This window comes from Antechinus flavipes, chromosome 2 (genome assembly GCF_016432865.1).
Source record: "Antechinus flavipes isolate AdamAnt ecotype Samford, QLD, Australia chromosome 2, AdamAnt_v2, whole genome shotgun sequence".
In the NCBI taxonomy this organism is placed as follows: domain Eukaryota; kingdom Metazoa; phylum Chordata; class Mammalia; order Dasyuromorphia; family Dasyuridae; genus Antechinus; species Antechinus flavipes.
In genome coordinates, this window is record NC_067399.1 from 132,602,381 (window position 1) to 132,627,897 (window position 25,517).

General features: G+C 37.3%; 1 protein-coding gene across 1 annotated transcript in view; it reads left to right on the top strand.

Annotated features, from left to right (window-relative positions):
- Nucleotides 1-25,517, top strand: part of PLEKHA2 (pleckstrin homology domain containing A2) — a 119,340-nt gene that overhangs the window by 76,796 nt on the left and 17,027 nt on the right. The window contains exons 4-9 of the mRNA XM_051975554.1: nt 9,264-9,312; nt 12,339-12,436; nt 18,859-18,999; nt 20,113-20,259; nt 21,365-21,433; nt 21,939-22,009. Coding sequence (XP_051831514.1) covers nt 9,264-9,312; nt 12,339-12,436; nt 18,859-18,999; nt 20,113-20,259; nt 21,365-21,433; nt 21,939-22,009 — 575 coding nt within the window. The remainder of the gene's footprint in view (nt 1-9,263; nt 9,313-12,338; nt 12,437-18,858; nt 19,000-20,112; nt 20,260-21,364; nt 21,434-21,938; nt 22,010-25,517) is intronic.

Genomic DNA, 25,517 nt, shown 5'->3' on the forward strand with positions numbered 1-25,517 from the left:
ATGGGGCCTAAAGGGAAGCCCTCTTCCTATCAGTACTATCAGCTATGAAGCATACAGGTAGGCAGAAAGCACGGAGCTAAGTGATTGGAGCTGAGTAGAAGGTCACAAAAGGAAGGTTCAGGGCTGTGTCTGATAGAGATACAGATAGAGGGAAGAGATAATGAGCTCAGGGGAGGGGAGACAAAAATGCCATCTGCAGTACGTACCCCATCATGGTTAGAACTGCGGCTTGTGGCCAACCACAAAGTGAACAGAAGCTTGCTAGGCCTTCTACCCACTACCCCTAAATCCCTCCATGCACCATGTGTGCATTTAAAGGGAAACATATTGGGGGGGGGGGGCAAACTCCACAAGCAATAGTTGAGGGTTGAAGGGAATTTGATCCATCATAATCAATGACCAAATCGTTGAGTCTTTGAGGAAGGAAAAAGTTTTGGGTCACAGGATTTAGTCCTGGAAAAGATCTAGAAGGCATCTAATCCAATCAATCTCATAATTTTTATAGCTGAGAAATGGGGAAATCATATTACTTGCCCAAAGTCATTCAAGTAATAAATAGCAGAGGTGAGATGTGAACCCAGGTCCTTGATTTAGTGCTGTACCCTGCTAATCCACTGATCCTTTAAATTCCCTGTTTTGTGCTCTGATTCTGAATATCTACATGTAAGCCTTCATCCCCCCAAAAGAAGAAAAGCCTATAACTTTTGTTTTCTGGGTCCCAGTAAATATCCTTGAGTAAAGGATATTTATTTAAGTAAAAGGAAAATTAGGTAGATAGAGTGCTAGGCCTGGAGCCAGGAAGACTTAACTTCATGGATTTAAATCTGGCCTCACTAGCTGTGTGATTCTGGACAAGTCACTGCTTAAATGGCAAACTATTCAGTATCTTCACTAAGAAACCCCCAAATAATTGCACATATTTAACCTAAATCAATTTGCTTGCTGTCTTGGGAAAGGAAGAGGTAAAGAAGGGATAAAAAAAAAATTTAACTCAAAGAATTATAAAAGTGAATTTTGAAAACCATCTTTACATGTATTTGGAAAAATAATGTACTGTTGAGAAAAAAACAAACAAACTCAAATAGGGTTACAAAGAGATGGACATAATTTGAATGACTGAACAATAACATATGAGTCCTGGATAGAAGGAAACTGACAGCTACTGGATCTAGGATCATAGGATGTTTCAGAAAGAAGTTGCTCTCTCCCCACACACACACACATTTTTTTTTTTTTTTAAGAATGTGGGGTTTATTTTGAAATTTAATTTTTTATTTCTCTTCAATTAAGTGTGAAAATAATTTTAACATTTTTTCAAATATTCAGTTCTAAATTCTCTTCTCTCTTTCCCTCCCCTCCCTGAATTGAAAAAGTAAGCAATTTGACATAGCTTATATATGTGTACTCATGCAAAACACATTTTCATGTAAGTCATTCTGCAAAAGAAAATATAGACCAAAAAAACACAAGAAAAATAAAGAAAAGGTATCTTCAATCTGCATTTAGACTCTACCAGTTCTCTCTTTGAAGATAGACAAAATCTTTTATTATAAGTTCTTCAGAGTTTTCTTGAATCATTGCATTATTGAGAATAGCTAAATAATTCATGGTAGTTCATCATACAACACTGATTTTACTGTGTGCATTGTTCTCCTGGTTCTGCTTATTTCATTTAGCATCAGTTCATGTCTTTCCAGGTTTTTCTGAGAACATCTTGCTATTTCTTTTTTTTTTTTCACCATTCAACTTATTAAGTATTTTATTTTTTTCAGTTAATATGTAAAAACAAATTTTAACATTAGTTTTTAAAACTTTGCGTTCCAAATTCTCTTCCTTCCTTTCCACCCCTCCTCATTGAGAATGCAAGCACATATGTAGTCATGCAAATGTTTCCATAAGTCATGTTATGAAAGAAAACATAAGTCCCCCTTCCCCCAAAAAAGCCTTCAAGAAAAATAAAGTAAAAAAAAAATATATGTTTAATCTTAATTCAGATACCATCAGTTCTTTTTCTGGGGATGGATAGATTTTTTAAAAAATCATAAATCCTCCAGTGGAGTCTTAGATCATTGTATTGCTGAGAATAGTTATGTTATTCACAGTTGATCATCTTATAATATTGCTGATACTTTGTACACAGTACATGTCACTTTGCATCAGCTCATGGAAGTCTTGCCAGATTTTTCTGAGAGCATGTGGCTCATCATTTCTTATAGAACAACAGTCTTCCATTATAATCATATACCACAATTTATTCAGCCAATCTCCCATTGATGGGCATCCTTTCAATTTCCAATTGTTTGCACCCCCTCCCCCTCAAAAAAAAGAGATGCTATAAATGTTTTTAATATAAGTCCTTTTTCTTTTTTCTTGTTTGTCTTTTTTAGGATACAGAGTTAGTAGTGGTATTGCTATGTTGTATGGTTTTATATTCTTTGGGCATAGTTCCAAATTGCTCTACAGGGTTAGAAACATTATCTTTCCATGTAAGAATGGAAACAATTTAAACTTATTAATGTTTTCCCTTTCCTGTTTACCTTTTTACGTTTCTCTAGAGTCTTGTATTTGAAAGTCCAATTTTTTATTCAACTCTGGTCTTTTTTATCATAAATGCTTAAAAGTCCTTTATTTCATTGAATATCCATTTTCCTCCTGAAGGATAATATTCTATTTTCTGGGTAGGTGATTCTTGGTTGAAATCCTAGCTCTTTTGCCCTCCAGTATATTATATTCCACCTTCTAATCTTTTAATGTAGAAACTGCTGAATCTTGTGTTAGCCTGACTGTGGCTGTACAATATTTGAATTTCATTTTGACTGTTTGCAAAATTTTCTCCTTGACTTGGGAGCTCTGGAATTTGGCTATAATATTCCTGGGAGTTTTCATTTTGGGATCTCTTTCAGGAAGTGATCAGTAGATTCTTTCAATTTCTATTTTATTCTCTGGTTCTAGAATATAAGGGCAATTTTCCTTGATAATTTCTTGAAAGATGATGTCTAGGCTCTTTTTTTTTTTTAATGGCTTTCAGATAGTCCAATAATTCTTATTTATTTTATTATTATGATCTCTCCTGGATCTATTTTCCATGTGAGTTGTTTTTTTCACATTTTCTTTTATTTTAAAAATTCTTCTAATTTTGTTTGTTTTTTGATGTCTCATGATCATTAGCTTATAATGCTAATTTTTAAGGAATTTTTTTTCTTTAGTGATCTTTTGTACTTTCTTTTTCCATTTATCCAATTATACTTTTTAAGGTTTTTTTTTCTTCAGTGGACTTTTGTACTTCTTTTTCTTCTTGACCATTGCTTGTTTATGGAGTTCTCTTAAATAAGTTTTTGCACATTTTTTCCCCATTTGGCCAACTGTGTTTTTCAAAACATTCCTCTTTAATGGATTTTGTGCCTCCTTTAACATTTGGCCTATTCTGTTTTTTAAGGTTTGGTTTTTTTTCTTTCAGTTTTTTTTTTTTTTTATGCCTCCTTTACTAAACTGTTGATTCTTTTTTTTTTTTAAAGTAATTTTCTTTTATCACTCTCATTTATTTTCTCAATTTTCCTTGAATTTTCTTGACTGATTTTTAAAATCCTTTTTGAGCTCTTCCATGATCTGGAGCCAATTCATAGTTTTCTCTGAGGCTTTGGATATAGGTATTTTGATTTTATTGTCTTCTGAATTTGTGTTTTGATCTTTGCTGTCATCATTGTAACTTTTTATAGTCAGGGTTTTTTTCCCTGCTATTTGCTCATTTACCAGCCTGTTTATTTTCCTTCTTGTCTTCTTTATGGATTTTATTTTACATTTTTGCAAAAGTAAGTATTTAGGCAGATACATCTCACAACTATCTCTGGTTCTAATTCTCCATCTTTGATTACATCCTTTTATTATGTGCCAAGTACTGTGCCAAACAAACCTAGGAAAAACAAATATAAGCCAATAAAAAGCCTGCCCTCAAGGAACTTACATTCTTATGGGGAAAGACAACACATATAAGAACCAGAGAAGGGGATGGGGTCCAAGTTCAGATGGTTCCTTTTCAAATCTAAAACCCTCACTCCTGATTACATTCCTTGTACCAGGTCCCAGTTTCCCATTTCTTTGATTTCATTTTTCTTATTTAAGTTTCATTTCTCTGTATTGATTCAATTTTTATAATTTAATGGAAACTAAATCATCATCCAATTCTCCTTTCCCCCCATTTTAAAATCCATAATTTGGTTTCTATATCCCCTCAAATTTACCTATTTCTTGACTTTTAACTCTGTTAAAGCGGGGTTCTGCTTCTGGAGGGGGCACTATATCACTGTACCAAACTTTACATAACTATAAGTAATTTTTCAGTTCTTCCGAGGTAGAATGACCTAGAGAAAGATGTGTTTATTATTCTTCTGTACTGTGTGCTGGTCTGTAACTACAAGTACTCTTTTTCACCTTGGGACTATGATGAGAGTCTCCCTTCTCCTCTGGCCCTAAGCTTTGGTGTGCTAGAGCTCCTCTTTGCTCTGAAACAGATACAGGACTATGGCTCAGCTCCGTGTACAGGCAATGCAACAGCATCTTATCCCTGGTGTCAGCAGAGGTGATGTGATTTAAAGCCGGAAAGCAATTTTTTTTCTTAATTTTTTTATTAAACCTTTTTAATTTTTAAAACGTATGCATAGATAATTTTTCAACATTAATCCTTGCAAAATCTTGTGTTCTAATTTCCCCCTTTTCCCTTCCACCCCCTTTTCTTGATGGCAAGTAATCCAATATATATTAAACATGGTAAAAATATATGTTAAATAGCATTTCTATGACTTCTGTTATTGTCTGCTTGCATTTTTGTTTTCCTTCTCAGGTTATTTTTACCTTATTTCTAAATCCGATTTTTCTCGTGCAGCAAAATAGCTGTATAAATATATATACACATATATATATGTTATATATAATATGTTGTATTTAACATATACTTTAACATTTCACATGTATTGGTCTACCTGCCACCTAGGGGAGGAAGTGGAGAAGGAGGGGAAAAGTTGAAACAGAAGGTTTTGCAAGGGTCAATGCTGAAAAATTACCTATGTATATATCTTGTAAATAAAAAGCTAAAATAAAAAAAATCAGATTTATCAATAAAAATTCAATCCATACACAATAAAGACTCACTATTTTATTTATATTATATATACACACACAGTTAAATCCAATATAGGCATACATATTTATACAATTATCTTGCCGCACAAGAAAAATCAAATCAAAAAGAAAAAAATGAGAAAGAAAACCAAATGCATGCAAACAATAACAAAAAAGAGTGAAATGCTATGATGTAATCCATACAGTTCCCACAGTCCTCTCTCTGGATGTAGATGGCTTTCTTCAACATAAGGTCATTGGAACTGGCATCAATCATCTCATTATTGGAAAGAGCCACATCCATCAGAATTAATTACAGTATAGTCTTCTTGTTGTTATGTATAATGACCTCCTGGTTCTGCTCATTTCACTCAGCATCAGTTCCTGTAAATCCCTCCAGGCCTCTCTGAAATCATCCTGCAGATCGTTTCTTATAGAACAATAATATTCCATAACATTCATATAACCATAACCATTCTCAACCAATGGGCATCCATGAAGTTTCCAGTTTCTTGCCACTACAAAAAGGGCTACCACAAACATTTTTGCACATGTGGGTCCCTTTCCCTAGGAGAGCAATTTTGGCCCCAAATGATGTGATTGAGGTTCAGGACTAAATGTTGAGATTGATGCAATCACCAAATGTTGGGCTTCAGTCATGTGAAGAATTCACAATAGTCATTCTCTTTGGCAGAAGGTAGGTTTGTTTAAGGGAAGAGGTTACAGACAAAATAAAAGGATACAATAAACACCAGGAATGGCAAAAATGAAATAGAATTGGGAGAGCATATAACAATTAACAATGGGAAAGACAGGTTTCCTAGTGGAATTCACAATTAACCAGGAGAAAGTGAACACCCTATGAGGTTGGAGAGTATGTCCTTAGCTGGCAGGCTAAATCAGTAGAGGAGTTTAGTATCCTAAAAGAGTTGATTGACACTTAAGAAGAAAAATACCATGAAGGGGGATGAGAAGAGAAACACTATGTGAAATGGGGGGAGGGAAAAGGAAAGATACCATGAGCTTTGTATAGTGGGCTATAACACCAAAAGGAATTCAGCAAAGATGGTGTGGGTGTAATAGGATTTCTGGTTGGATGTAATAAGGTGAAGCTACCCACGACCTCCCCAAAGTGGGGTACTATAAGATTAAATTTCTCCCCATCAGTGCCCATCCCTGCTTGCCTCTGGGACTAATCCATCAGTGCTTCAGTCTTTCTCTGTCAACTTCACCTAGTTACTCAAATCTAGTGATCTTTCTAAATAATGGAAATCTGCCTTTGATATCTTTTCCATGTCTCCTTCCTTTTGCTTGTTTTCTCTGCCTCTCTTAATAAATCTGCCCTAGGGCTAATTTCAGTGAGTATTTTGGCTTCCATTAACTATTAATCAATTCCCATTTTCATTCCCACCCCTCAAAGTGTTAACTGATACTCAATAGTTAAGGTTTTACTCCTACTTTTACTTTGGAAGATAATTCTTAAAGGAAGACATTAGGACAGTCAGTGAGAGAGATATTTTGAGGTCTATGTATGGGCTGCCTTGTGCCCTTCAAATAATATGTGGGTAACCTCTGGAAGCAGCGTGGCATAGTGAAATTGGCACCAAACTGAGAGGAGTCTGTATGATGGCTGTATGACTTCAGGGAAAAAAAAAATTATCTTTCTGCACTCCTATCTATGATTTTTTATACTTTATCTGCTTTTAAGGCTGGTTCTGTATGGTGGAGTTAGCCAAATTAATCGTGACAGAGCTGAAACCAGAATGCCCATGCACAGCTCCTCCACAGCCTCATCACAGATCTCAGGATGGTACTGTCATCTCTGGGGCGATCCCAGATCTATTTCCTGCCAGAGACTGACTGGGAGGAGCCAGCTCTTACGGCAACATGCATAGAAAAATTTATTCCTTCATGTGGTCTGGGTTTCCATCTGATATGAGTGTGCTCTAGGTTGCCTGCTCAGCTATAGAGTGGCTATTTCTATTTCATACTGTAGGGGAACCCCACCCATTTCCCACATCTCCCGCCAAAGCCCTCTTCCCCACAGGTGGGTGACCTTGCAGGGTAATCTTAATAAATACAACTGCTTATGAAAAGGACCATGTTCTTGACTGAAAGTATCAGTCTTCTACTGCTCTATGTTAAATTCAAATTGAAATGGGAGCCACTAAATCACATATTATACGGATTTCAGTAAATTGCTTATTGACTTAAAAACACATATAGTATTATTTCTGTTTTATTTAATTTTTATTAATTCTGTTAATTATTTACCAATTACATTTTAATCTGATTCAGGATGCACTCAGGTAGATTGTGAGCTGTGACTTGTGTTATATGCATTTGGCACCTTTGCTCTCTAGTGATCCCCCATAAATCACATGCTGGTTCAATCTCATGCTGTATTTTGGCTAATGAATTGGATAGCCTAAGAAATTCCATTTGCTATCAGAGCACCATCAAGATGGTAGTTTCCTGGGATCCTGGAGGCAAACAAATGTTAGAAATTAGATGTAAATTGAGGTTTTTTCATTGACAATATGGACTAGTCTCAATTTCACATTTGGACCAAAAGATAAAAACTTGTTGCCCTGTACTTGGAGAGCCAAAGCTGAGGATGTAAATTGGTTACCAAGCAACAAAAAGATGTCACAGGCCACTGGAGAAGACAGCAAGCATTGGTTTCTAATCAAAGAGGCAGGTGGAATCTGAGAATACCATTCAAATCTAGGCTCAAAGCAACTAGTCCAAACTTGCTTCATTTTACATATGAAGAAACTGAACCCCAGACTAAGGAAGTGACTTGTCCAAGATCACACAGATAACATGTAGTAGAGCTGAGGTTTAAACTGAACCGAGTTCTATTGATTTCATCTCCAGGCCTTTTCCCACTATACACTATAACATATAGGAGGAGTCCATTGGGCCAAGTGAGTTACTAAAAGTTTCAGCTAGACAGACAGAAATGCTAAGTCTAGGAATAGCCCATCCTATGAGGTAGGTAGTAAGAATATGATCATTTCCATTTTATTGATGAGGAAACTGAGCATACTGTCAGGAAGTCAAAAAGCCAGCCAGAAAGGAGACATGATGGAGGCAGAAAGTTTTCCTCACTCTACTCCATTGATCAACATGCACAATTAAGTACTTGCTCTATGCTCAGGCACTGCCAGGTGCTGAGCATATGAGCACAAAAATGAAACAATCTCTATTTTCAATGAATTTAGATCCCAAGTCATAAGCTTCCTATCAGAGATGTTCTTATGTGCTGCCTATTAGAGATGGAACCAGTCATCTCAAGCAGAGGCTGTGGGTAAGAACAAGTGAGTGAACACTTTTGACTGGAAAGAAAAAGTGAGAGGACTGGCTGTTGACTGAGAGAGCTTCAGGGTGTGCATATGTGGTAACAGGAGCCCTCAGACCCTGGCCAGTTTGCTTTCTTAGCCAGTAGGATCCTTGGCCGCTCCATGTGTGGCCAGAACTGGGAAGTGTGACAAGGAGATCCTGATGTTAGCATAGAATATAATTGCTTTAAAATACTACAAATGCTTGGTCAGGACTAGGGCTGCTTCCTTCATCCCTTGGTTGTATTGGAACCTGAGCTATGTGGGGCTCACATATTAGTAAGTATAGATGTAGCCAATACAGATGTTGGGGGCCAGACTCTTGGTGGGCCTCAAAAACGTTTGAAATTTCTTTTCAAGATACTGATAGATGTCCATATTCTCTTTCATTCTCTCTCCCTCCCTTTCTCCCTTTTCTGTCTCCATCTCTGTCTTTGTATCTGTTTCCATTTCTGTCTTTGTATCTGTCTCTCTTTTTCTCTTCCACCTTCCCTCTTTTCTCTGTCTCCATTTCTCTCTCTTCATCTTTTTCTTCCTCTTCTTCCCTTTTTTCTCTTTTTCTGTCTCTGTCTTTGTATTTTCCTCCCTCCCTCTGTTTTCTTTGTTTCCCTCTCTTTCTGTCTTTTTCTCTGTCTCCATATTTTTCTTCATCTCTCTCTCTCTCTGTCTCCATCTTTTTCTTTATTTCTTTCTCTGTCCATGTGTGTTATATATATCACATATATCTGTATTATATATTATGTGATATATATGTATGTATATATATTATATAATGTGTATAAATCTTGCTATTTTTGTTTTTAGGTGAATATAGCCACTCCAAAACAGAAACCAAAAACTCCATTTTGCTTTGGTGAGTAGTATCCTGCTCTGGGGAAAGAGATTTTTGTTGGTTCTCACAATTGCTTCCTGCACAGTAACTGTCCTGTGACCCTATGACAAATCAGACTTGAGTATGTCTGAGGGATCGCCATAGACTGTATAAACTGAAAGACATTTTCGAAATCATTTAGTCCAGTTTTACTGTATGGAACCTGAGGCTTGGAGGCAGTCCAGAGTCACACAGCTAATGAATGGCAAAGATTGTCTCATGTCTCTGAAATCAGAGAGAAGGGCAGGGGGGGAAAGAGAGAGGGAGAAAAGAGAGGGAGAGAAAGAGAGAGAAAGACAGACATGTGTGTATGAGAGAGAAAGAGACAGACAGACAGAGACACAGAGAAAGAGAGACACTGACTGCTGTCACAGCAGAATATCTTGAGTCTGAAGAGATAATGATACCAATAATTGACCTTTACAAGTTAGCTAAGTGTTTCACAGAGAGCATCTTATCTCATTATGGGAGCTATGTAACAACTCTATGATTGAGGAATTACAAGCATTGTCTAAGGTTGGAGAGAGATTATGACTCACCTATGATAATACAACTAATGTCAGTGACAGAATTTGAGCTCAGGTCTTTCTGATCTCTCAAGAGTACCTCCCTCCAGATAATCATAGAGACTAGAGAAAAATCACATTGATATTTCAGTCTTCCTGGCACTAGAAAATTAGAAATAAAATATCTATGTTATGCACAATATTGTATCAATAGTACGCACAGAGGTGGGGCAGCTAGGTGGTACAGTAGATAGAGCACTGGGCCTGGAATCAGGAAGATTTGATTTCAAATTTGGCCTTGGATACTTACCAGCTATGTGACCCTGGGCAGGTCACTTAATCCTGTTTGCCTCAGTTTCCTTATCTGGAAAATGGACTGAAGAAGGAAATGGCCAACCACTCCAGTATGTTTGCCCAGAAAATCTCAAATGGGGTCAAGAAGAATCAGACATGGCTGAAAAACAACTCAACAACAAGAAGATAGTGTGTGTGTGTGTGTGTGTGTGTGTGTGTGTGTGTGTGTTATGTTTACAATAACCATGTCATTTTAACTTCCTGAATCTCAGTTTCCTCATCTGGAAAATGCACTGGAGAAGAAAATGGCCAATCACTCCAGTATGTTTTGTCCAGAAAACCCTACATGGGGCACAAAGAGTTAACCAGACACTACTGAAATGATTGCAAAATTTGTACATACATACCATACATGTATATGTATGTATGTTTCCAGGACCTTTTAATGTGGGACCTCAGGTGCTCAAGGGATATTCATTTATAAGATCTCTTTGTTGGCAAGTTGGAAACCATTGTTGTTAAATGATGGTTATTGATCTAGCCAACTTTGAAGGATATCAGTTATTAGTTACCTACCATCATTGACACGGTATATTAGAAGCTCACTATGTGAACAGCAGAGAAGAGTGGAGAAAAAAATTGCTGGATTTAGCTTCAGGATTTGGGTTGGAACTTGATTCTTCTTCTTATTACCTAGGTGACAGTAAGCCAAAAACTCTTGGATCTCAGTTTTATATCTGCAACATGAAGGGACTGAAACAAAAAAAATTAAAGGAAGGGCTTGGACTGAATGACTTCTCAGTCCCTTCCTACTTTTGTGATTTCCAATTTGATTTGTGATTAATACAAAAAGATATCAGCCAGGATTCTTGCTGTCTGTCTGTCTTGTGGCTCTGGAGTCTGTATTTATCCCAAGGGATTTTCCTATCCCTATAACTTACATTCATTAAAGCCTGACTAGAGTGGGTGCTGCACTGTGGCACAGAGATAACCATGGGTTCATGATTGCTGCACCAGGACTCCATAAACTCCTGGCATGTCCTACCAAGTTGAAAAAGGTTCCAGTATGGGCCAGGGCCAGATTGTTATCTGAAGACCAGTCCAAAGAGTCTCATCACCAGCAGATTGGCCCCCATATTTATCGAAGCATGGAGAGATCACACCTCATTTAGCAGAGGAGGGTGAACCCATATTGAAGGAATCACAGATGATTGAAGTATTATAAAGGAAATAAATTAACTCTCCCATCCCACCCTGAATGGTTTAACATCCAATATTGAATATGAACAATCACTATAGAAATGTAAATGAAATGATCATTTAAAGGAAACAGAAACCAAGGCGCTAAAAATTGGTAGTGGTCCCAGAGAACAGACTAAGAGCTACGCTTCATTCCTCTTGGCAGAGAGGCAGAATATGGTGTGTATAATCAGATGTGATGACTGCCTGGGACATTTTTTGCTTTGCTTTTTTTCTTTATTCCCAAAGAGGGTTCAGTTTTGATGGGAAGGGGTGTGGAGTTGGTAGAGGATACAAAATGGTCCATTTCTAGAAATAATTATAATTTCAAAACAAAAAGCATCAATAAAATTTAAACAAAATTTATTTTAAAACAGAATCCTCTACTTATCATTCAAACATTTCATTTATTGCACAATTCAAAAACATTGGAGATTCCTTGGATTCTGTAGACAACCAAGCTAAATAAAACACATAGAAAGCTCATTAATAAATCAATTATTGAACCAAAAGAGACTCAGGGAGCTCAGTCATTTGGATTTGGACTTTATTTCACAACTGATTGTTTTCTAACCACTCCTTGTTTACATGTCACTGACAGTAAGGGATACTGATTAAGAGAAAAGGGATGTACCATAAATCCATTACTACTCTTAGAAAAGGAATCCAAGGGTGTGTCTTATTGATCATCTTCAAGATGAAAATCAGCATATCGAGAAGTGGAGTAGTAGGCATTTTCCTGGTGAAGTAAGATATATTTTTAGAGCAGAAGAAAGAGTAATAATAGCTTTTTCCTCCCTGAGCATTCTTCAGAGTGGCCTGTGTCACGGAAATTTGTCTGGTCTGCATTATGGAGCTCGTGCAACCTCATCTCAAAGATGGGTTTTTGTTCGTTGATGTCTCTATTTGTCGCCTGAATGCTGATTGGGAGTTTATTTTCTTTTTGTCTTGTTGCCTGTCTGTTTGCAGTCATCAACGCCCTTTCTCAGCGTTATTTCCTGCAAGCCAATGACCAGAAAGACCTGAAGGATTGGGTAGAGGCACTGAACCAAGCCAGCAAAATCACAGTATGTATGGTTCCTTTCCCATTCTTCATATAAGCAAAAGAACCTTTTTTCCAGTCCAGGGTCTAATTGATTCTGGAGGGAACTTTGGACAAAAATAGGGGATTCCCAGTTGCCTATTCCCCTGATAATTCCCAGCTACCTATTCTTGCACCATGACTGATTGACCACAAGTTAAACTGAAAGTTTGAGATCCAGTTCTGGTCAGGGGGAAGTACATGGAGAGTCCCTTCTATGGTAGGATCAGATCCCTAAGAAGATTTATGATCAGTCATATTTTGGGTAATTTCTGGGGTAACTCAAGTTCAAATTGGTAACAATAATAATAGCAGCCAACATTTAAAGAGCTCTTTAAGGATCGCAATGTGCTTTACTTATATTGCAAAGTGAAGGATAAAGTGTCGGGATGGGGGAGGAGAGAAGTTGGAACTCTCTCACCAGTCCTCCAGCTCCTCCTCTCACTTCAAAGGGTTGCTTGGCCAAATGGCTGCTTTTGTAGATGAGCCCAGAGCAACAAAGACAGTTTGTGGTTTAAAGGTGCTTCCTTTAGAAGAATCACTGAACCTTGATGAGTGACTGCTCTAGGGTTCATGCTGTCTTCCTCTATCTGCATGTAGAAGAATCCTCCGAGATAATATTTTTGGACCTGTACAGGATCAGACGATGAGGTAGTCTAGATAAATCCAGGAGGAGATAAATCCCTAGGTTTGGAGAAAGGAAGGTCTGATTACAAAGCCAGTCTTTGGGACTTACCCAACAATGTTTGAGAGCTTATGTGGCAGGTACCATGTAGATGTGAGACATACAAAGAAAGGCAAAATCAAGCTCAAGGAACTTATTTTCTGGTTGGAAGACAGCATACAAATAGCAGATTATACATTTTATATATATGGTAATAGGAAAGTATAGAAGAAAATTTCAAAGGGAAGACACTAATAACAGGAGAGACTTCTGGAGGCCTCCTAAAGAAGGTAGAATCTGAGCTGAGTCTTTTTTTTTTTCCAACAGTGAATAAACATTTATTAAGCACCTATTATATGTATTATATGTATAAGGCACTGCTAAGTGCCTTAAATACAAATACAAACAAGAAAATACTTTCTACCCCCCTGGAGCTTACATTCTCTTTCTTGTTCCTCAATAGTATTTTGTTTTTCCAAATATATGTAAAAATAGTTTTCAACATTCATTTTTGTAAGATTTTGTATTCTAAAATTTTCTCTCCCTCCTTTATCTCTTCTCTCTCCAAGACAGCAAACAATCTAATATAGGTTATACATACACAATCCTTTTAAACATATTTCTGTATTTGTTATGTAGCGCAGAAAACATCAGGCCAAAAGGGGAAAAAACCATGAGAAAGAAAAAGCAAGCAAGCAACAACAACAAAACAAAACAATAAGGGGAAATACTATGCTTTGATCCACATTCACTCTCCATGGTTCTCCCTTTGGATGTGGATGACATTTTCCATCCCAAATCTATTGGAGTTTTCTTAAATCATTGTAGTTGCTGAGAAGAGTTAAATCTATTATAGTTGATCATCACATAATCTTGCTGTTACTGTATACCATGTTCTCCTGGTTTTGTTTAGTGAGTCTTGGAGGAAACTAGAAAATCTTAAGAGGCTGAGGTGAAGGAGGGCATTCCAGTTATGGGGGCAGCTGGTGCAAAGGCACTGAATTGGGAAAAGAGTGCATTTAAAGGGGGCCAAGAAGGTCAGTGTATGCAGTGTATAAGAAGAAGTCAAATACTGGAAAGGGATGAAAGGGACAGATTGCAAAAGATTTTTTATATGTGATCTAGCAGGTAATAGGGAGCCACTGGCATTTGGAAATAAGAAAATAACATGGTTTAGTTAAATCACTTTGACAGCTGAGTAGAGAAAGAATTGGAGCAACAAGAGATGAGACCAATGAGAGGATATTATATCTTTTGTGCCTTTTATACCTCAGGGTAGAGACAATGATGGCTTGAACAATGATGGTGGCTATGTGAATGGAAAGAAGGAACCATACATGGACAGACATGGTGAAAATATATTTTAAAATAATATTTGGCAACAGGTTAGAGATGTTGAATGAGTTGAGGATGCTATGACTAAATTTATGCACTTGGCTAAGTGAGAGAATAGTGATGCCCTTGACAGTAGGAAAGTTCAGAAGAGGGGATGTTTTTTTGGTAAAGATATGAGTTCTGTTTTGAATATGTTGAGTTTTTTGCCTTTGGGCACATCCAGTTTGAGATGTAAAAATGGCAGTTGGTGACACAGAAGAAGGCTCCACAGAGAAACTAGAGCTGGTTACATTGATGTGAGAAACACCTGCATAGAGATGATAATTGAACCCAAGAGAGCTGATGAGATCACTAAGTGAGGAATTACAGAGAGAAAAAAAAGGAGAGGGCCAGGACAGAGCCTTGAAGAAACATCCTTAGTGAGTATGGCATAGATATGCTAGAAAGGAAGACTGAAGGGTGATCAGACATGTAAGTGGAGAATAAAGACAAGGTCATGTCATGAAATACCTAGGAAAGTGAGAGTATTCGGGAATGACAGTGTCAAAGGTGGCAGAGGCCAAAAAGGATTAGTATTGAGAGGAGACCATTCGATTTGACAATTAAGAGATCATTGCTAACTTTGAAAAGAGATGTTTCAGTTGAACTATTTGGTTAGAAATCAGTTGTAGAGATGAGAGAAGTGGAGGCACTTTGTCTAAATAGCTTTCTCAAGATTAGTCATGACTGAGATGAAGAGATATAGATTTAAAGCTAGCTGGAATCATCAGATCAAATTAAATTTTTTGTTTTTCTTTTCTTTCTTTTCTTTTTTTTTAATTTTAGGATGAAAAAGGCTTGGGTGTATTGTAAGCTTCAAGTGAAGAAAGGAGAGATTGAAATTTAGGGAATGGGTCACCCTGGGCTTCAGGCTCATTAAACCATAGAAGTGTTTTGAATCTGCCCTGCTTTGATGGAGGAAGTTTCCCCCATGCTGACAAAATCATAGCTCCTTTGAGTATTCTCATGCAAGAGTAGGCGAGACAGAGACAGAGGGAGTATGTCATTGAATGTGTGTGTATTGATGCATACTGGGAAGCTTTCTGTATTATAGATGTCAAAACTTTTATCTAATGTTATGAGACTTGCTATTTTCTAATTGTATCACTCTTGAATGAGTGTTTTGTTTAAGAAGGCTAATATTCAATTCTTTTTTTCCATCCTGAGGCAATTGGGGTTAAGTGACTTGTCCAAGGTCACACAGCTAGGAAGTATTAAGTATTAGATTTGAACTCAGGTCCTCCTGACTTCAGGGCTGGTGCTCTATCTAGCTGCCCCTAACGCTCATTTCTTTTAACCTCAAGTGTATTCTTTGTTTTCCCTGATTCTACAAATAAGTTTTCTTAAGAGGGTTTTATTGGATTTATTGAATCTTAGGACTTGAAGAGAATTCAGAGATTATTTAGGTCAGCTTCACACCTCATATAAGCATTCCAGGTATAGCATACATGACATTGCCTAATTGCATTGCTCCAGTTGTTAGGAAATTATTCCCTTATATCCAGGAGTTTGCTGGTAAATGTCTAAAAACTAACTCTTCAGAGCACAAGACTCACTTTTAAGTCTAATCTGCAATATTAACATTTTCTTCATCACTTTCTCAAATATAGGCAATTAAAAGAAACACTATCAAGTCCTGACTTAAAAGCATTTGCTATTCCAAGATACAAATATTCACACTGAAATTTTAACAATAGGCTTCAAGCCTGTTGGAACCTGCTTCTTCATATGCGTGCTCATATACTTCTTTGCCATGTCCATGTCTACGGGCTATTCTCAGTACTTCCCTTTGGTGCCAAGCAGTACAAGGCTAATTCATCTTTTATATGACAGGTCTTCAAGTACCTGGAGACAGCTTCAGAACTCCTCCTCTCCCTCCTCCCCATCTTTTTCCTCTCCTCCTCTTCCTCTTTCTTCTCTTCCTCTTTCTCCTCCTCCTCCTTCTCCTCATCTTCCTCCTCCTCCTCGTCTTCCTCCTCCTCCTCCTTCTCCTCTTCCTCCTCCTCCTCAGATCCTTTAGCCTCTTCCTTCCATGGCCCGATCCAGTTCTGCTCCTAAATGGCTCTATAACATTTGGGCAACTCTTCTTCTTTCTGAACCTCATTGATAATCTAAAATTGAGGGGACTGAATTGATGTTGAAAGTTTTTTCTCACTTTAAATCTAATGACTCCTGAAGATGCTGAGTTATTATAATACAAATATGTTACTTCTGACAAGGGTATGATATTTCAAGAAAAGCCTATAACAGTGAATCACACATATTCCCTCGAAGGCTTTGAAAATTATGCAGTGAAAAGGACCCTAAGCTAAGCAATGAAGGTGATTTTCTCTCAATATCTTTCTAATAGCAACTATTAGATTATAAGGAATCATAAAATAAGGTTGACTTAAAACCCAAAATTTTATAGATGAAAAAATTGAAATTCATAACAATGATATACAGATTATACAGGGTGAATGAACTAAAAATCTCCTCTATTATAAAGGGGCAACTGTCTTTGATTTTTCTACCAAGCCTGTGCCCTTAATAGTTGTATTATGGTTCAGGATACAAAGGAATTGTCTGTATTGGAAGCATCTGTCATGGCAGCCCACTTAGTTCATATTGTTGGGATGAAATGAGACATTCACAAGACATTGAAAGTTCACCAAAGGAGGTTTACTTTGCTCTAAAATAGCAAAGATATACCACATAAGTACAGTAGTACTTACTTTCTCTGAACTCCCTCCTCATTTTCATAAGGACAGGATATGATGAAGGACATGGGAACTTTTATGATTTTTAGCTAGTACCTGTCTACATGTGGTCCAGTCTTTTTACAACCTCAGGTGAAGGAAACTGTGTCAAGGTAGGCAATAGCCAATCAAGAAGCAGGGACAGCTTTCTCTCTTTTTTAGGGAAAACTAAAGGAGGGAAGGAAGAGGGGTGGCCTAACTCATCTTGTGAGGAAACACTGGTAGATATTATTCTCATCACAGTCTGTATCAAGTCCTCCAGTAAAGCAGCTCTTTAAAGGTACTTTCAGGTCTTAGACTCTCATTCTTCACTGAATATGGCATAGGTTAGTTTTTTTTTAAATTGCATTTCATTTTTCCAAATACATGCAAAGATAGCTTTTAACATTCACCTTTGCAAAACTCTGTGTTCCAATTTTTTTTTCCCTCTCCCTACTCCTCTTCCCAGAACAGTAAGCAATCCTGTATAGGTTAAACATGCGCAATTCTTCTAAACATATTTCTATATTTGTCATGTTGCACAAGAAAAATCAGATCAAAAGGGGGAAAAAACAAGCAATCCAACAACAACAAAAATAAAAAGGAGGAAAATATGCTTTGCTCCACCTCATTCAGTCTCCATAGTTCTTTTTTTTGGATTAGAATGGCACTATCCAACACAAGTCTATTGGAATTAGAATGTGGTGTAAGCTTTTAGACCAGCTTTGTCTACCTATCTGAAGGTACCTTCACTTGACTTTTTCTAAATTTCAATTTCTCTGGTATCTTGGGAATTCTGGCTTATTTCTTATTAACTTGGATTTTTTTCTATTTGCCCTCAGACAAATATTTTCTCTCTCTGGCTCTCTCTTTCTCTCTCCCTTCCCTTCTCTCTCTTCAGACTAAGGACCCTATAATACTTAATCACAGCTCAGAGAAATATGGGAAAAGTGGTCTGGGAATGACTTTTATCTACTTTCTGACTTAGATTAGCTAAGTAAGTTCATCTCTAGGATGTCAGCTATTATTATATGGTTAGGGGAAGGATGAGTGAAATTATTGTGATTTTTTTTTTTTAAGTAGGATGAGTTTTTAAAAAGAGGTTGGGAATTCTTGATTGTTTTAGAAAGGACGAGTTATAGAGTGTACCTCAAGTGTCAGAGATACAGTTTTTCTGCCAGATTTTTTTGTCCAATATATAATATAGATATCTTAAAATTGGAAATAGGGAATGAGAGCAGAAGTGGCCAGGAAGAAGGAAAGAGATCTTTCCCCAAAGAGAACCTATTTATAATAAGTGGATGAGGAGAGGGAGTGGGAGAGAATGTATATAAGGACAGGAATGATCTGGTACTCCTATATTAAATGGTAAAAGCTGAGTCCTCAGGTAGAAATTCCAGGACTACCAGTTCATAGGACCCATTGTTGATAAGACTAAGGGAACCTTCAAAATATTTACCTTAGCAGATTCCCTTCAATCTGCCATTTGCTTCTGAAATCTTCAATTTGCAGACTCATTTTTCTTTTGTGTGAACCTAAGAGGCAGAGCAATGAACTTAGTAGTTAGATGACCCCATTCTGCCACTGAGTCTCAGTTCTGACATTTACTGTATGCTCCTATACTAATTTTTTCTGTGCTTTCTCTTCTTCCAGGTGCCCAAAGTGGGGAACCTGCCCCTGGCTACTGAGGTTGCCAAGAGTCCAGCAATTCCTCAGCCCTCAGAAAAAAAGCTACAGGTGGCATATAAGACAGAGATCATTGGTGGAGTTGTGGTCCACACACCCATCAACCAGGTATAGCAGATTGGGGGGTGGGGATGGGGCTCCTGATTGAGAAAACCAAGAGTATGATGTCATTGATTTGACATATGCAAAGAAATGTGTTTTGGATTATGTCTTGAAATGATGTCTTAGATTAATGATTCAGAGAAGCTATAGAAAATGTTTTGTGGGCAAGAGAACCTTGATCTTTAAAGGTCTGAGATTTTCCCTAGCACCTGGAAAATGATTGCTATGAAGTGGCTATCATTAGTGGAGATGTGGAGATAATGGGGCTCTACATGGGTGAAAAAGAGAAGTACCAAGCCTCTTGTTTTAACTGCTATGTTAGAATATAGTCCGTGAAACACCAAATAGAGTAACAATAACAAAATATAACATTTATGTATCATGTTAAGCTCTGCAAAATGCTTTACAAACATTGGATTCTCCCAACAACCCTGAGAGGTAGATATAATTATTATCTTCATTTTACATTTGGGGAAACTGAGGTAGGCAGCAATTAGGTTATTTGTTCAATGTCACATATAGCTTGTAAGAGTCTTCGGGAGAATTTGAACTCTTCTCTTTATTCCAAGTCCAATGCTCTATCTACTGTGCAACCTAGTTGCCTCAGACTAGTACCTAATAGCATATTAGACTAGTGAGATTAGAGAGAGAGGAATAGGGCCAAACTGAGAAAATTTATGCTGGGCTTCCTTCCCTCTCTTATTTGTCCCCTTGTCCTCCCTTCTCTACCCTGCCCTCCGGTGGTTAGATTATAAAGATACAAATTTGGCCTATATGTATATATATATATATGCACAGATACATATACTTGCATATGTATATGAAAACATGCATGTGTATATATGTACACATATATAATTAGATAATACATATATGTATATATTTAGATGTAGAAGTACACAAACAATTCTCTTGATTAGAGTCACCTCTCCTCCTTTCTGTTCTCCCAGTTCTGACTGAACTCTCTGAGACAATAGTTTTATCTTAGTAGTGAGAGAAAACTTTGTTTTTATGGGGAAATCCAAGAATGTGACTGGGGTAGGAGAAGGGTAAAAGGGTTAAGGTAGAGAATAAATCAGTTTGCAGGATGAGAAAAAGATATTGACTGTTCTTTTGCAGAATGGCGGAGATGGGACAGATGCAGGTGTGCAAGGTCACCATGCTATCCTCCGGAGGTCTCAGAGCTACATTCCTACTTCGGGATGCCGAGCCCACCCTGGGCCACCTGTCCTTAAGAGTGGCTACTGTGTGAAACAGGGGAACGTGGTAAGGGCCAACAACTCTGGCCAAACTCTGCCATTCAAAGCCCTTTATAACCCAGCCCCCTCCTACCTTTCCAGTCTTCTTAAACCTTACTCCCCAGTACGTATTCTTCAATCCCATGACACCGACCTCCTGGCTGTTCCATAAACAGGACATTCTCTCTCTTTTCTCTGGCTATCCCCAATACCTGGAATGCCCTCATTCCTCCACTCTGACTACTGACCTCCCTGGCTTCTGTTAAGCCCCAACTAAAATCCCAACTTCTAGAAGAAGCCTTCCCTAACTCTTTTAAATTCCAATGCTTTTCCATTTATGCTGAATATAGCTTTCTTTGTAAATATTTCTTTGCATGTTGCCTCCCTCATTAGACTGCAAGTTCCTTGAGGTAAGGGGCTATCATTTGCCAAACATTTACCCCAGTGTCTGACATATAGTAGGACACTTAATAAGTGTTTATTGAATTGAATTGCTGTACCACAGAAACTTGTGGGGAGAGAGAAAAATTATGCCAGAATGAGATGTCAACCTATGTAAGACTTTTTTTATCCAAAATGTTCAGAATATTAAATCTATAATCCAACAAGCCAATATTTCCCAGAAGGTTATGGATTCTTCTTTTTCCTTTTCTTCCCCATCTTTTTCCTCCTCTTCACCCTAATATTTGTGTAGCCTTTTAAGGTTTATATACATTATCTTGTTTTGGAGTCAAAATGACTCATAAGCCTGACTATAATAATAATATTTATAATCTTATGCTATGCAAAAAATTATGGTGTTATATATAATAATTATTATTAGCCATCACATTATATAAAATTGTATTGTCCATTAACATTTATAAGCAAAAATAGATAATTTCATTTCATCTTCACCACAACTTGTGACTTAAGTGCTAGTATTATTCTCATTTTACATATCAGGAAACTGTGGCCCAGACAGGTACAAAGCAATTTGTCCAAAGTTACAAGTTAGTAAGTGACAAAACTTGCTAACTTTAAATAAAATGCTGTACTTAAAACTACTATCTTAGAACCTGCCACCCAAGGATAGGATAAGATTCCTTGAGGGAGCAATGTACAAAGAGGCATCCGTCTCTCTTCTGTTTCAGAGAAAGAACTGGAAACGTCGTTTCTTTGCTCTTGATGATTTCTCCCTGTCCTACTACAAGTGTGAACAGGTGAGTAGTGGTAGTTCTGGGACACCCCCAAAAGAATCCTTTAGCTCAGGGCACATTTTTGCCTACATAAATTTGGAGGCACATGGGTTACACTCATACTGTCATCGCAAGTATGAACATAGAAAATTGCCCCACCTTCTCTCTCAGTTGCCCCTCCAATACACAAATTTCTATCTCTAGTCTCCTTCTCACATTTACAAAGGGTACCATGTTTGTCTGCTTCCTTCTCAAATTTCCCATCCATGTCAGGAATTCATATAAGATATAGGAATGGAAAGAATCATTAAGGTCATGTATTCCAACCTTTCCATTTTACAGATAAGAAAACTGAGGTAAAAGAGATGAAATAACTTGCTCCAGAGTTCTGAGTTTTAGACATCTCTGAGGTCATATTCATGGTTGAATTTGTACTTTGTTGCTTTTCATTCTACATAGATTTGGAGATCTCTGTCACTAAACAACAAATAGATAGACTTATCCCACCTTATTTTGTTTCTCTCCCCAGGACAGAGATCCTCTGCGAACCATCCTTCTGAAAGATGTACTCAAGACTCATGAGTGTCTGGTCAAATCCGGGTAACTATTAATTCTGCTTGATTAATTGCTGATAGAGGAGCATGGTACAGATAAAACTCAAATGATGAAGGGTGGAAAGGAAGTGGAGGTAGCAAAGTGAAGTCCGCTCTTCCTAGATATTCAACAGTTAAGACCAAGAAAGATAGAAATGATTATTTGAAGAAATATCAGGATAAAGGGAAGTTTGGTTTGTTCTTGTTTTGTTATGTTTCCTCATGAGAGGAAAAACTCTGTAATGATACCTAACTAAATATTCCTTCTCCATCTCCTTTGCTGGAATCCAGGTAGCATCCACTAATGTTGGGTGTCCCTTAAGACTCTGTCCAAAGTCATCTTCACTTCTTCCTCCATACACTTTCACTTGATGATCTTATTTATTTCCATGGAGTTAGTTATCTCTATGTAGAAGATTCTCAGATCTACTTGTCCCAGTAGAAATCTTTTGCTGACCTTCACCTTCACGTCTGTAACTAGCCATTTGATATCTTGAAGTGGCTATCCCATAAGTATCTTAAGGTCACCTAAACCTTCCTTAACTTTCTTTTTACTGTTGAGGACCCCATCATCCTCCCAATCACCCAGGCTCAAACCTAGGCATAATCCTTCAATCCTCACTCTTCTCTTGTAATCTATAACAAGTAGATAACATATTATAATAATAGATATAATATATGTTATATATGTAATATAATCATATATAATAAATACAATTATAATCTGTTGCCAACCCCTATCATATCTACCCTTTAACATCTCTTATCTATGTTTCCTTCTTTCCTCTGACAATACCATCACCATAGTGCAGCCACATTACCTCACAACTGGACTATTGCAATAGCCTGCTAGGAATGTCTCCCTGCCTCATGTCCCTCCCTTCCTCTACTCTGCTGTCAAAGTGACCTTCCTAAAGTAGAAGTCTGATCCTTGGCTCCACAAGGCTGTGGCAGCCATAAAATCATCTTGATTTGGCTTTTTAAAGTTTTAAATTAATAATAATAATAATAACTTGGTTTTAAAAGCCCTTAATAATAAAAGTATCTTCTATCTTTCTCATCTTCTTGCACTATACTCTTCTCCAAATACTATGTGATCCAGTAATCTAACTTCCTGGTTGTTCCTCAAACAACATACTTCCAGTTCTAGGAATTTTCCCTGACTATCCTCCATGTCTGAAATTCTCTCTCTTCTCATTTCTGACTCCTTGCCATCCTCACTTCCATCAAATCCCGCTCAAATCCTACCTTCTACAAGAAGCCTGTCTCAATTCCCCTTAATGCTAGGGCCTTCCTTCTAATGATTATCTTTATCCTGTATATTATTTGTACGTAGTTTGCATGTTTTTTTTTTTTTGTCTCCTCATTCTATGAACTTCTTAGAGTTAAGACAGTTTTTTTGTTTTGTCTTTGTATGCTCTACTATTAGCACCCTGTCTGGTCAATAGCAGGTACTTAGTGCTTGTTGACTGAGTGACAAAAGTGAGGTAACTCAAGGGTTCTTGTTTTTATATCTTAATCCAAGAAAAGTTGGCTTCTGTGGTATGAAATACAGAGAGTGTGCTTTGGAGGGCATTATTTTAATTCAACATACACTAAACACCTACTGTATGCAGAGCAGCAAGCTAGGTAATAGAGCACTATGATACCATAGAAAGACCATAAGCTCCAGAGTCAGTGGATTTTGGTAAAAATCCCACCTTCTAATAATTACTGCCTTTATGACCTCAGGCAAGTCACTTAAATCTCCCTTTCTCCCTTTTTCTTACCTGAAATATGAGGGTGAAAGACAAGATGGAGTTCTTGCAATCTATCCTTTTCACATACTTCAGACTTATGATCCTTGTCATCCCTCTGCTCAGAAATCTTCCCTTTTCTGCTTACTTTCAGCCACTATCAAACTGTGCACACCCTGGGATCAAACAGTGTTTCTGCTGGGCCTGTATCCCACAGAGAGAGGATAAAAAAAGAAAAGGGCAGCTCTTTTTTTTTTTTTTTTTTTTAAGCTTGTTATTTACAAGATATATACATGGGTAATTTTTCAGCATTGACAGTTGCAAAACCTTTTGTTCCAATTTTTCTTTTCCTTTCCCCCACCTCCTCCCCTAGATGGCAGGTAATCCCATACGTGTTAAATATGTTAAAGTATATGTTAGATACAATATATGTATACATGTCCATACAGTTATTTTGCTGCACAAGAAGAATCAGACTTTGAAATAGTGTACAATTAGCCTGTGAAGGAAATAAAAATGCAGGTGGACAAAAATAGAGGGATGGGAATTCTATGTAGTGGTTCACACTCATTTCCCAGAGTTCTTTCACTGGGTGTAGCTGTTTCTATTCATTATTGAACAAATGGAACTGATTTGGTTCATCTCATTGTTGAAGAGATGTGGCAGCTCTTTTTGTAGTGACAAGGAACTGGAAATTGAGTGGATGCCAACACTTGGAGAATGGCTGAATAAGTTATGATATATGAATGTATGGAATATTATTGTTCTGTAAGAAATGTTCGGAAGGATGATTTTAGAGAGGCCTGGAGGGACTTACATGAGTGAAGTGAGTACAGCCAGGAGATCATTGTATACAGCAACAAGTTTATACGATGATCAATTCCAATGGACGTGACTCTTTTCAACAGTGAGGTGATTCAGGCCAGTTCCATGATCTTGTGATGGTGAGAACCATCTAGACCCAGAGAGGACTGTGGGAACTGAATGTGGAACACAAAATAGTTTTTTTCACTTTTGTTGTTTGCTTGCCTTTTGTTTTTTTCTCATTGCTTTTCTTTTTTAATCTGATTTTTCTTGTGCAGCATGATAATTGTAGAAATATGTATAGAAGAATTATACATGTTTAACCTATATTACCTGCCATCTAGGGGAGGAGATAGGGGGAAGGAAGGGAGAAAAAAATTTGGAACATAAAGTTTTGTAAAAGTAAATGTTGAAAACTATGCATGTGTTTTGAAAATTAAAAGCTTGATTAAAAAAAAGAGAGAGAAAGAAATTTTCAGCTGAGCTTGGAATCAGGAAGATCCAAGTTCAAATTTTAATAATTTAATAGCTGTTTGACATTTGCCATGTCATTTAATCTCCTTTTGCCTCATCTGTGAAATGGGGATAAAAATAGCACCTGCCTCCCAGAGAGGTTTTAAGGTCAAATAAGGTAATAATTGTAAAGTGCTTAGCATAGGGCTTTACATGTAGTTTTGTGCAATATAAATGTGTCATTATTTTTATTATTATCAAGTTAACTTTGCATTTATTAGTCTGGCATTTGAAGCCCTTTACCCATTCAGACATACTTCTGCTTACTGTTTTGTTTTCATAAGGAATAGTGGAAAGAATGTTAACTTTGGAGCCAGATGATCTTGCTTTGAATCCTAACCCTGCCACTTCATCTTAGTTTACTGTCTGTGAAATGAGGAGTTTAGATTAGATGAGCTCTAAGGATCCTTCCAGTTCTAAATCTTTGATTCCAGCTGTCTAACATCTGGAGGACTACCTGCC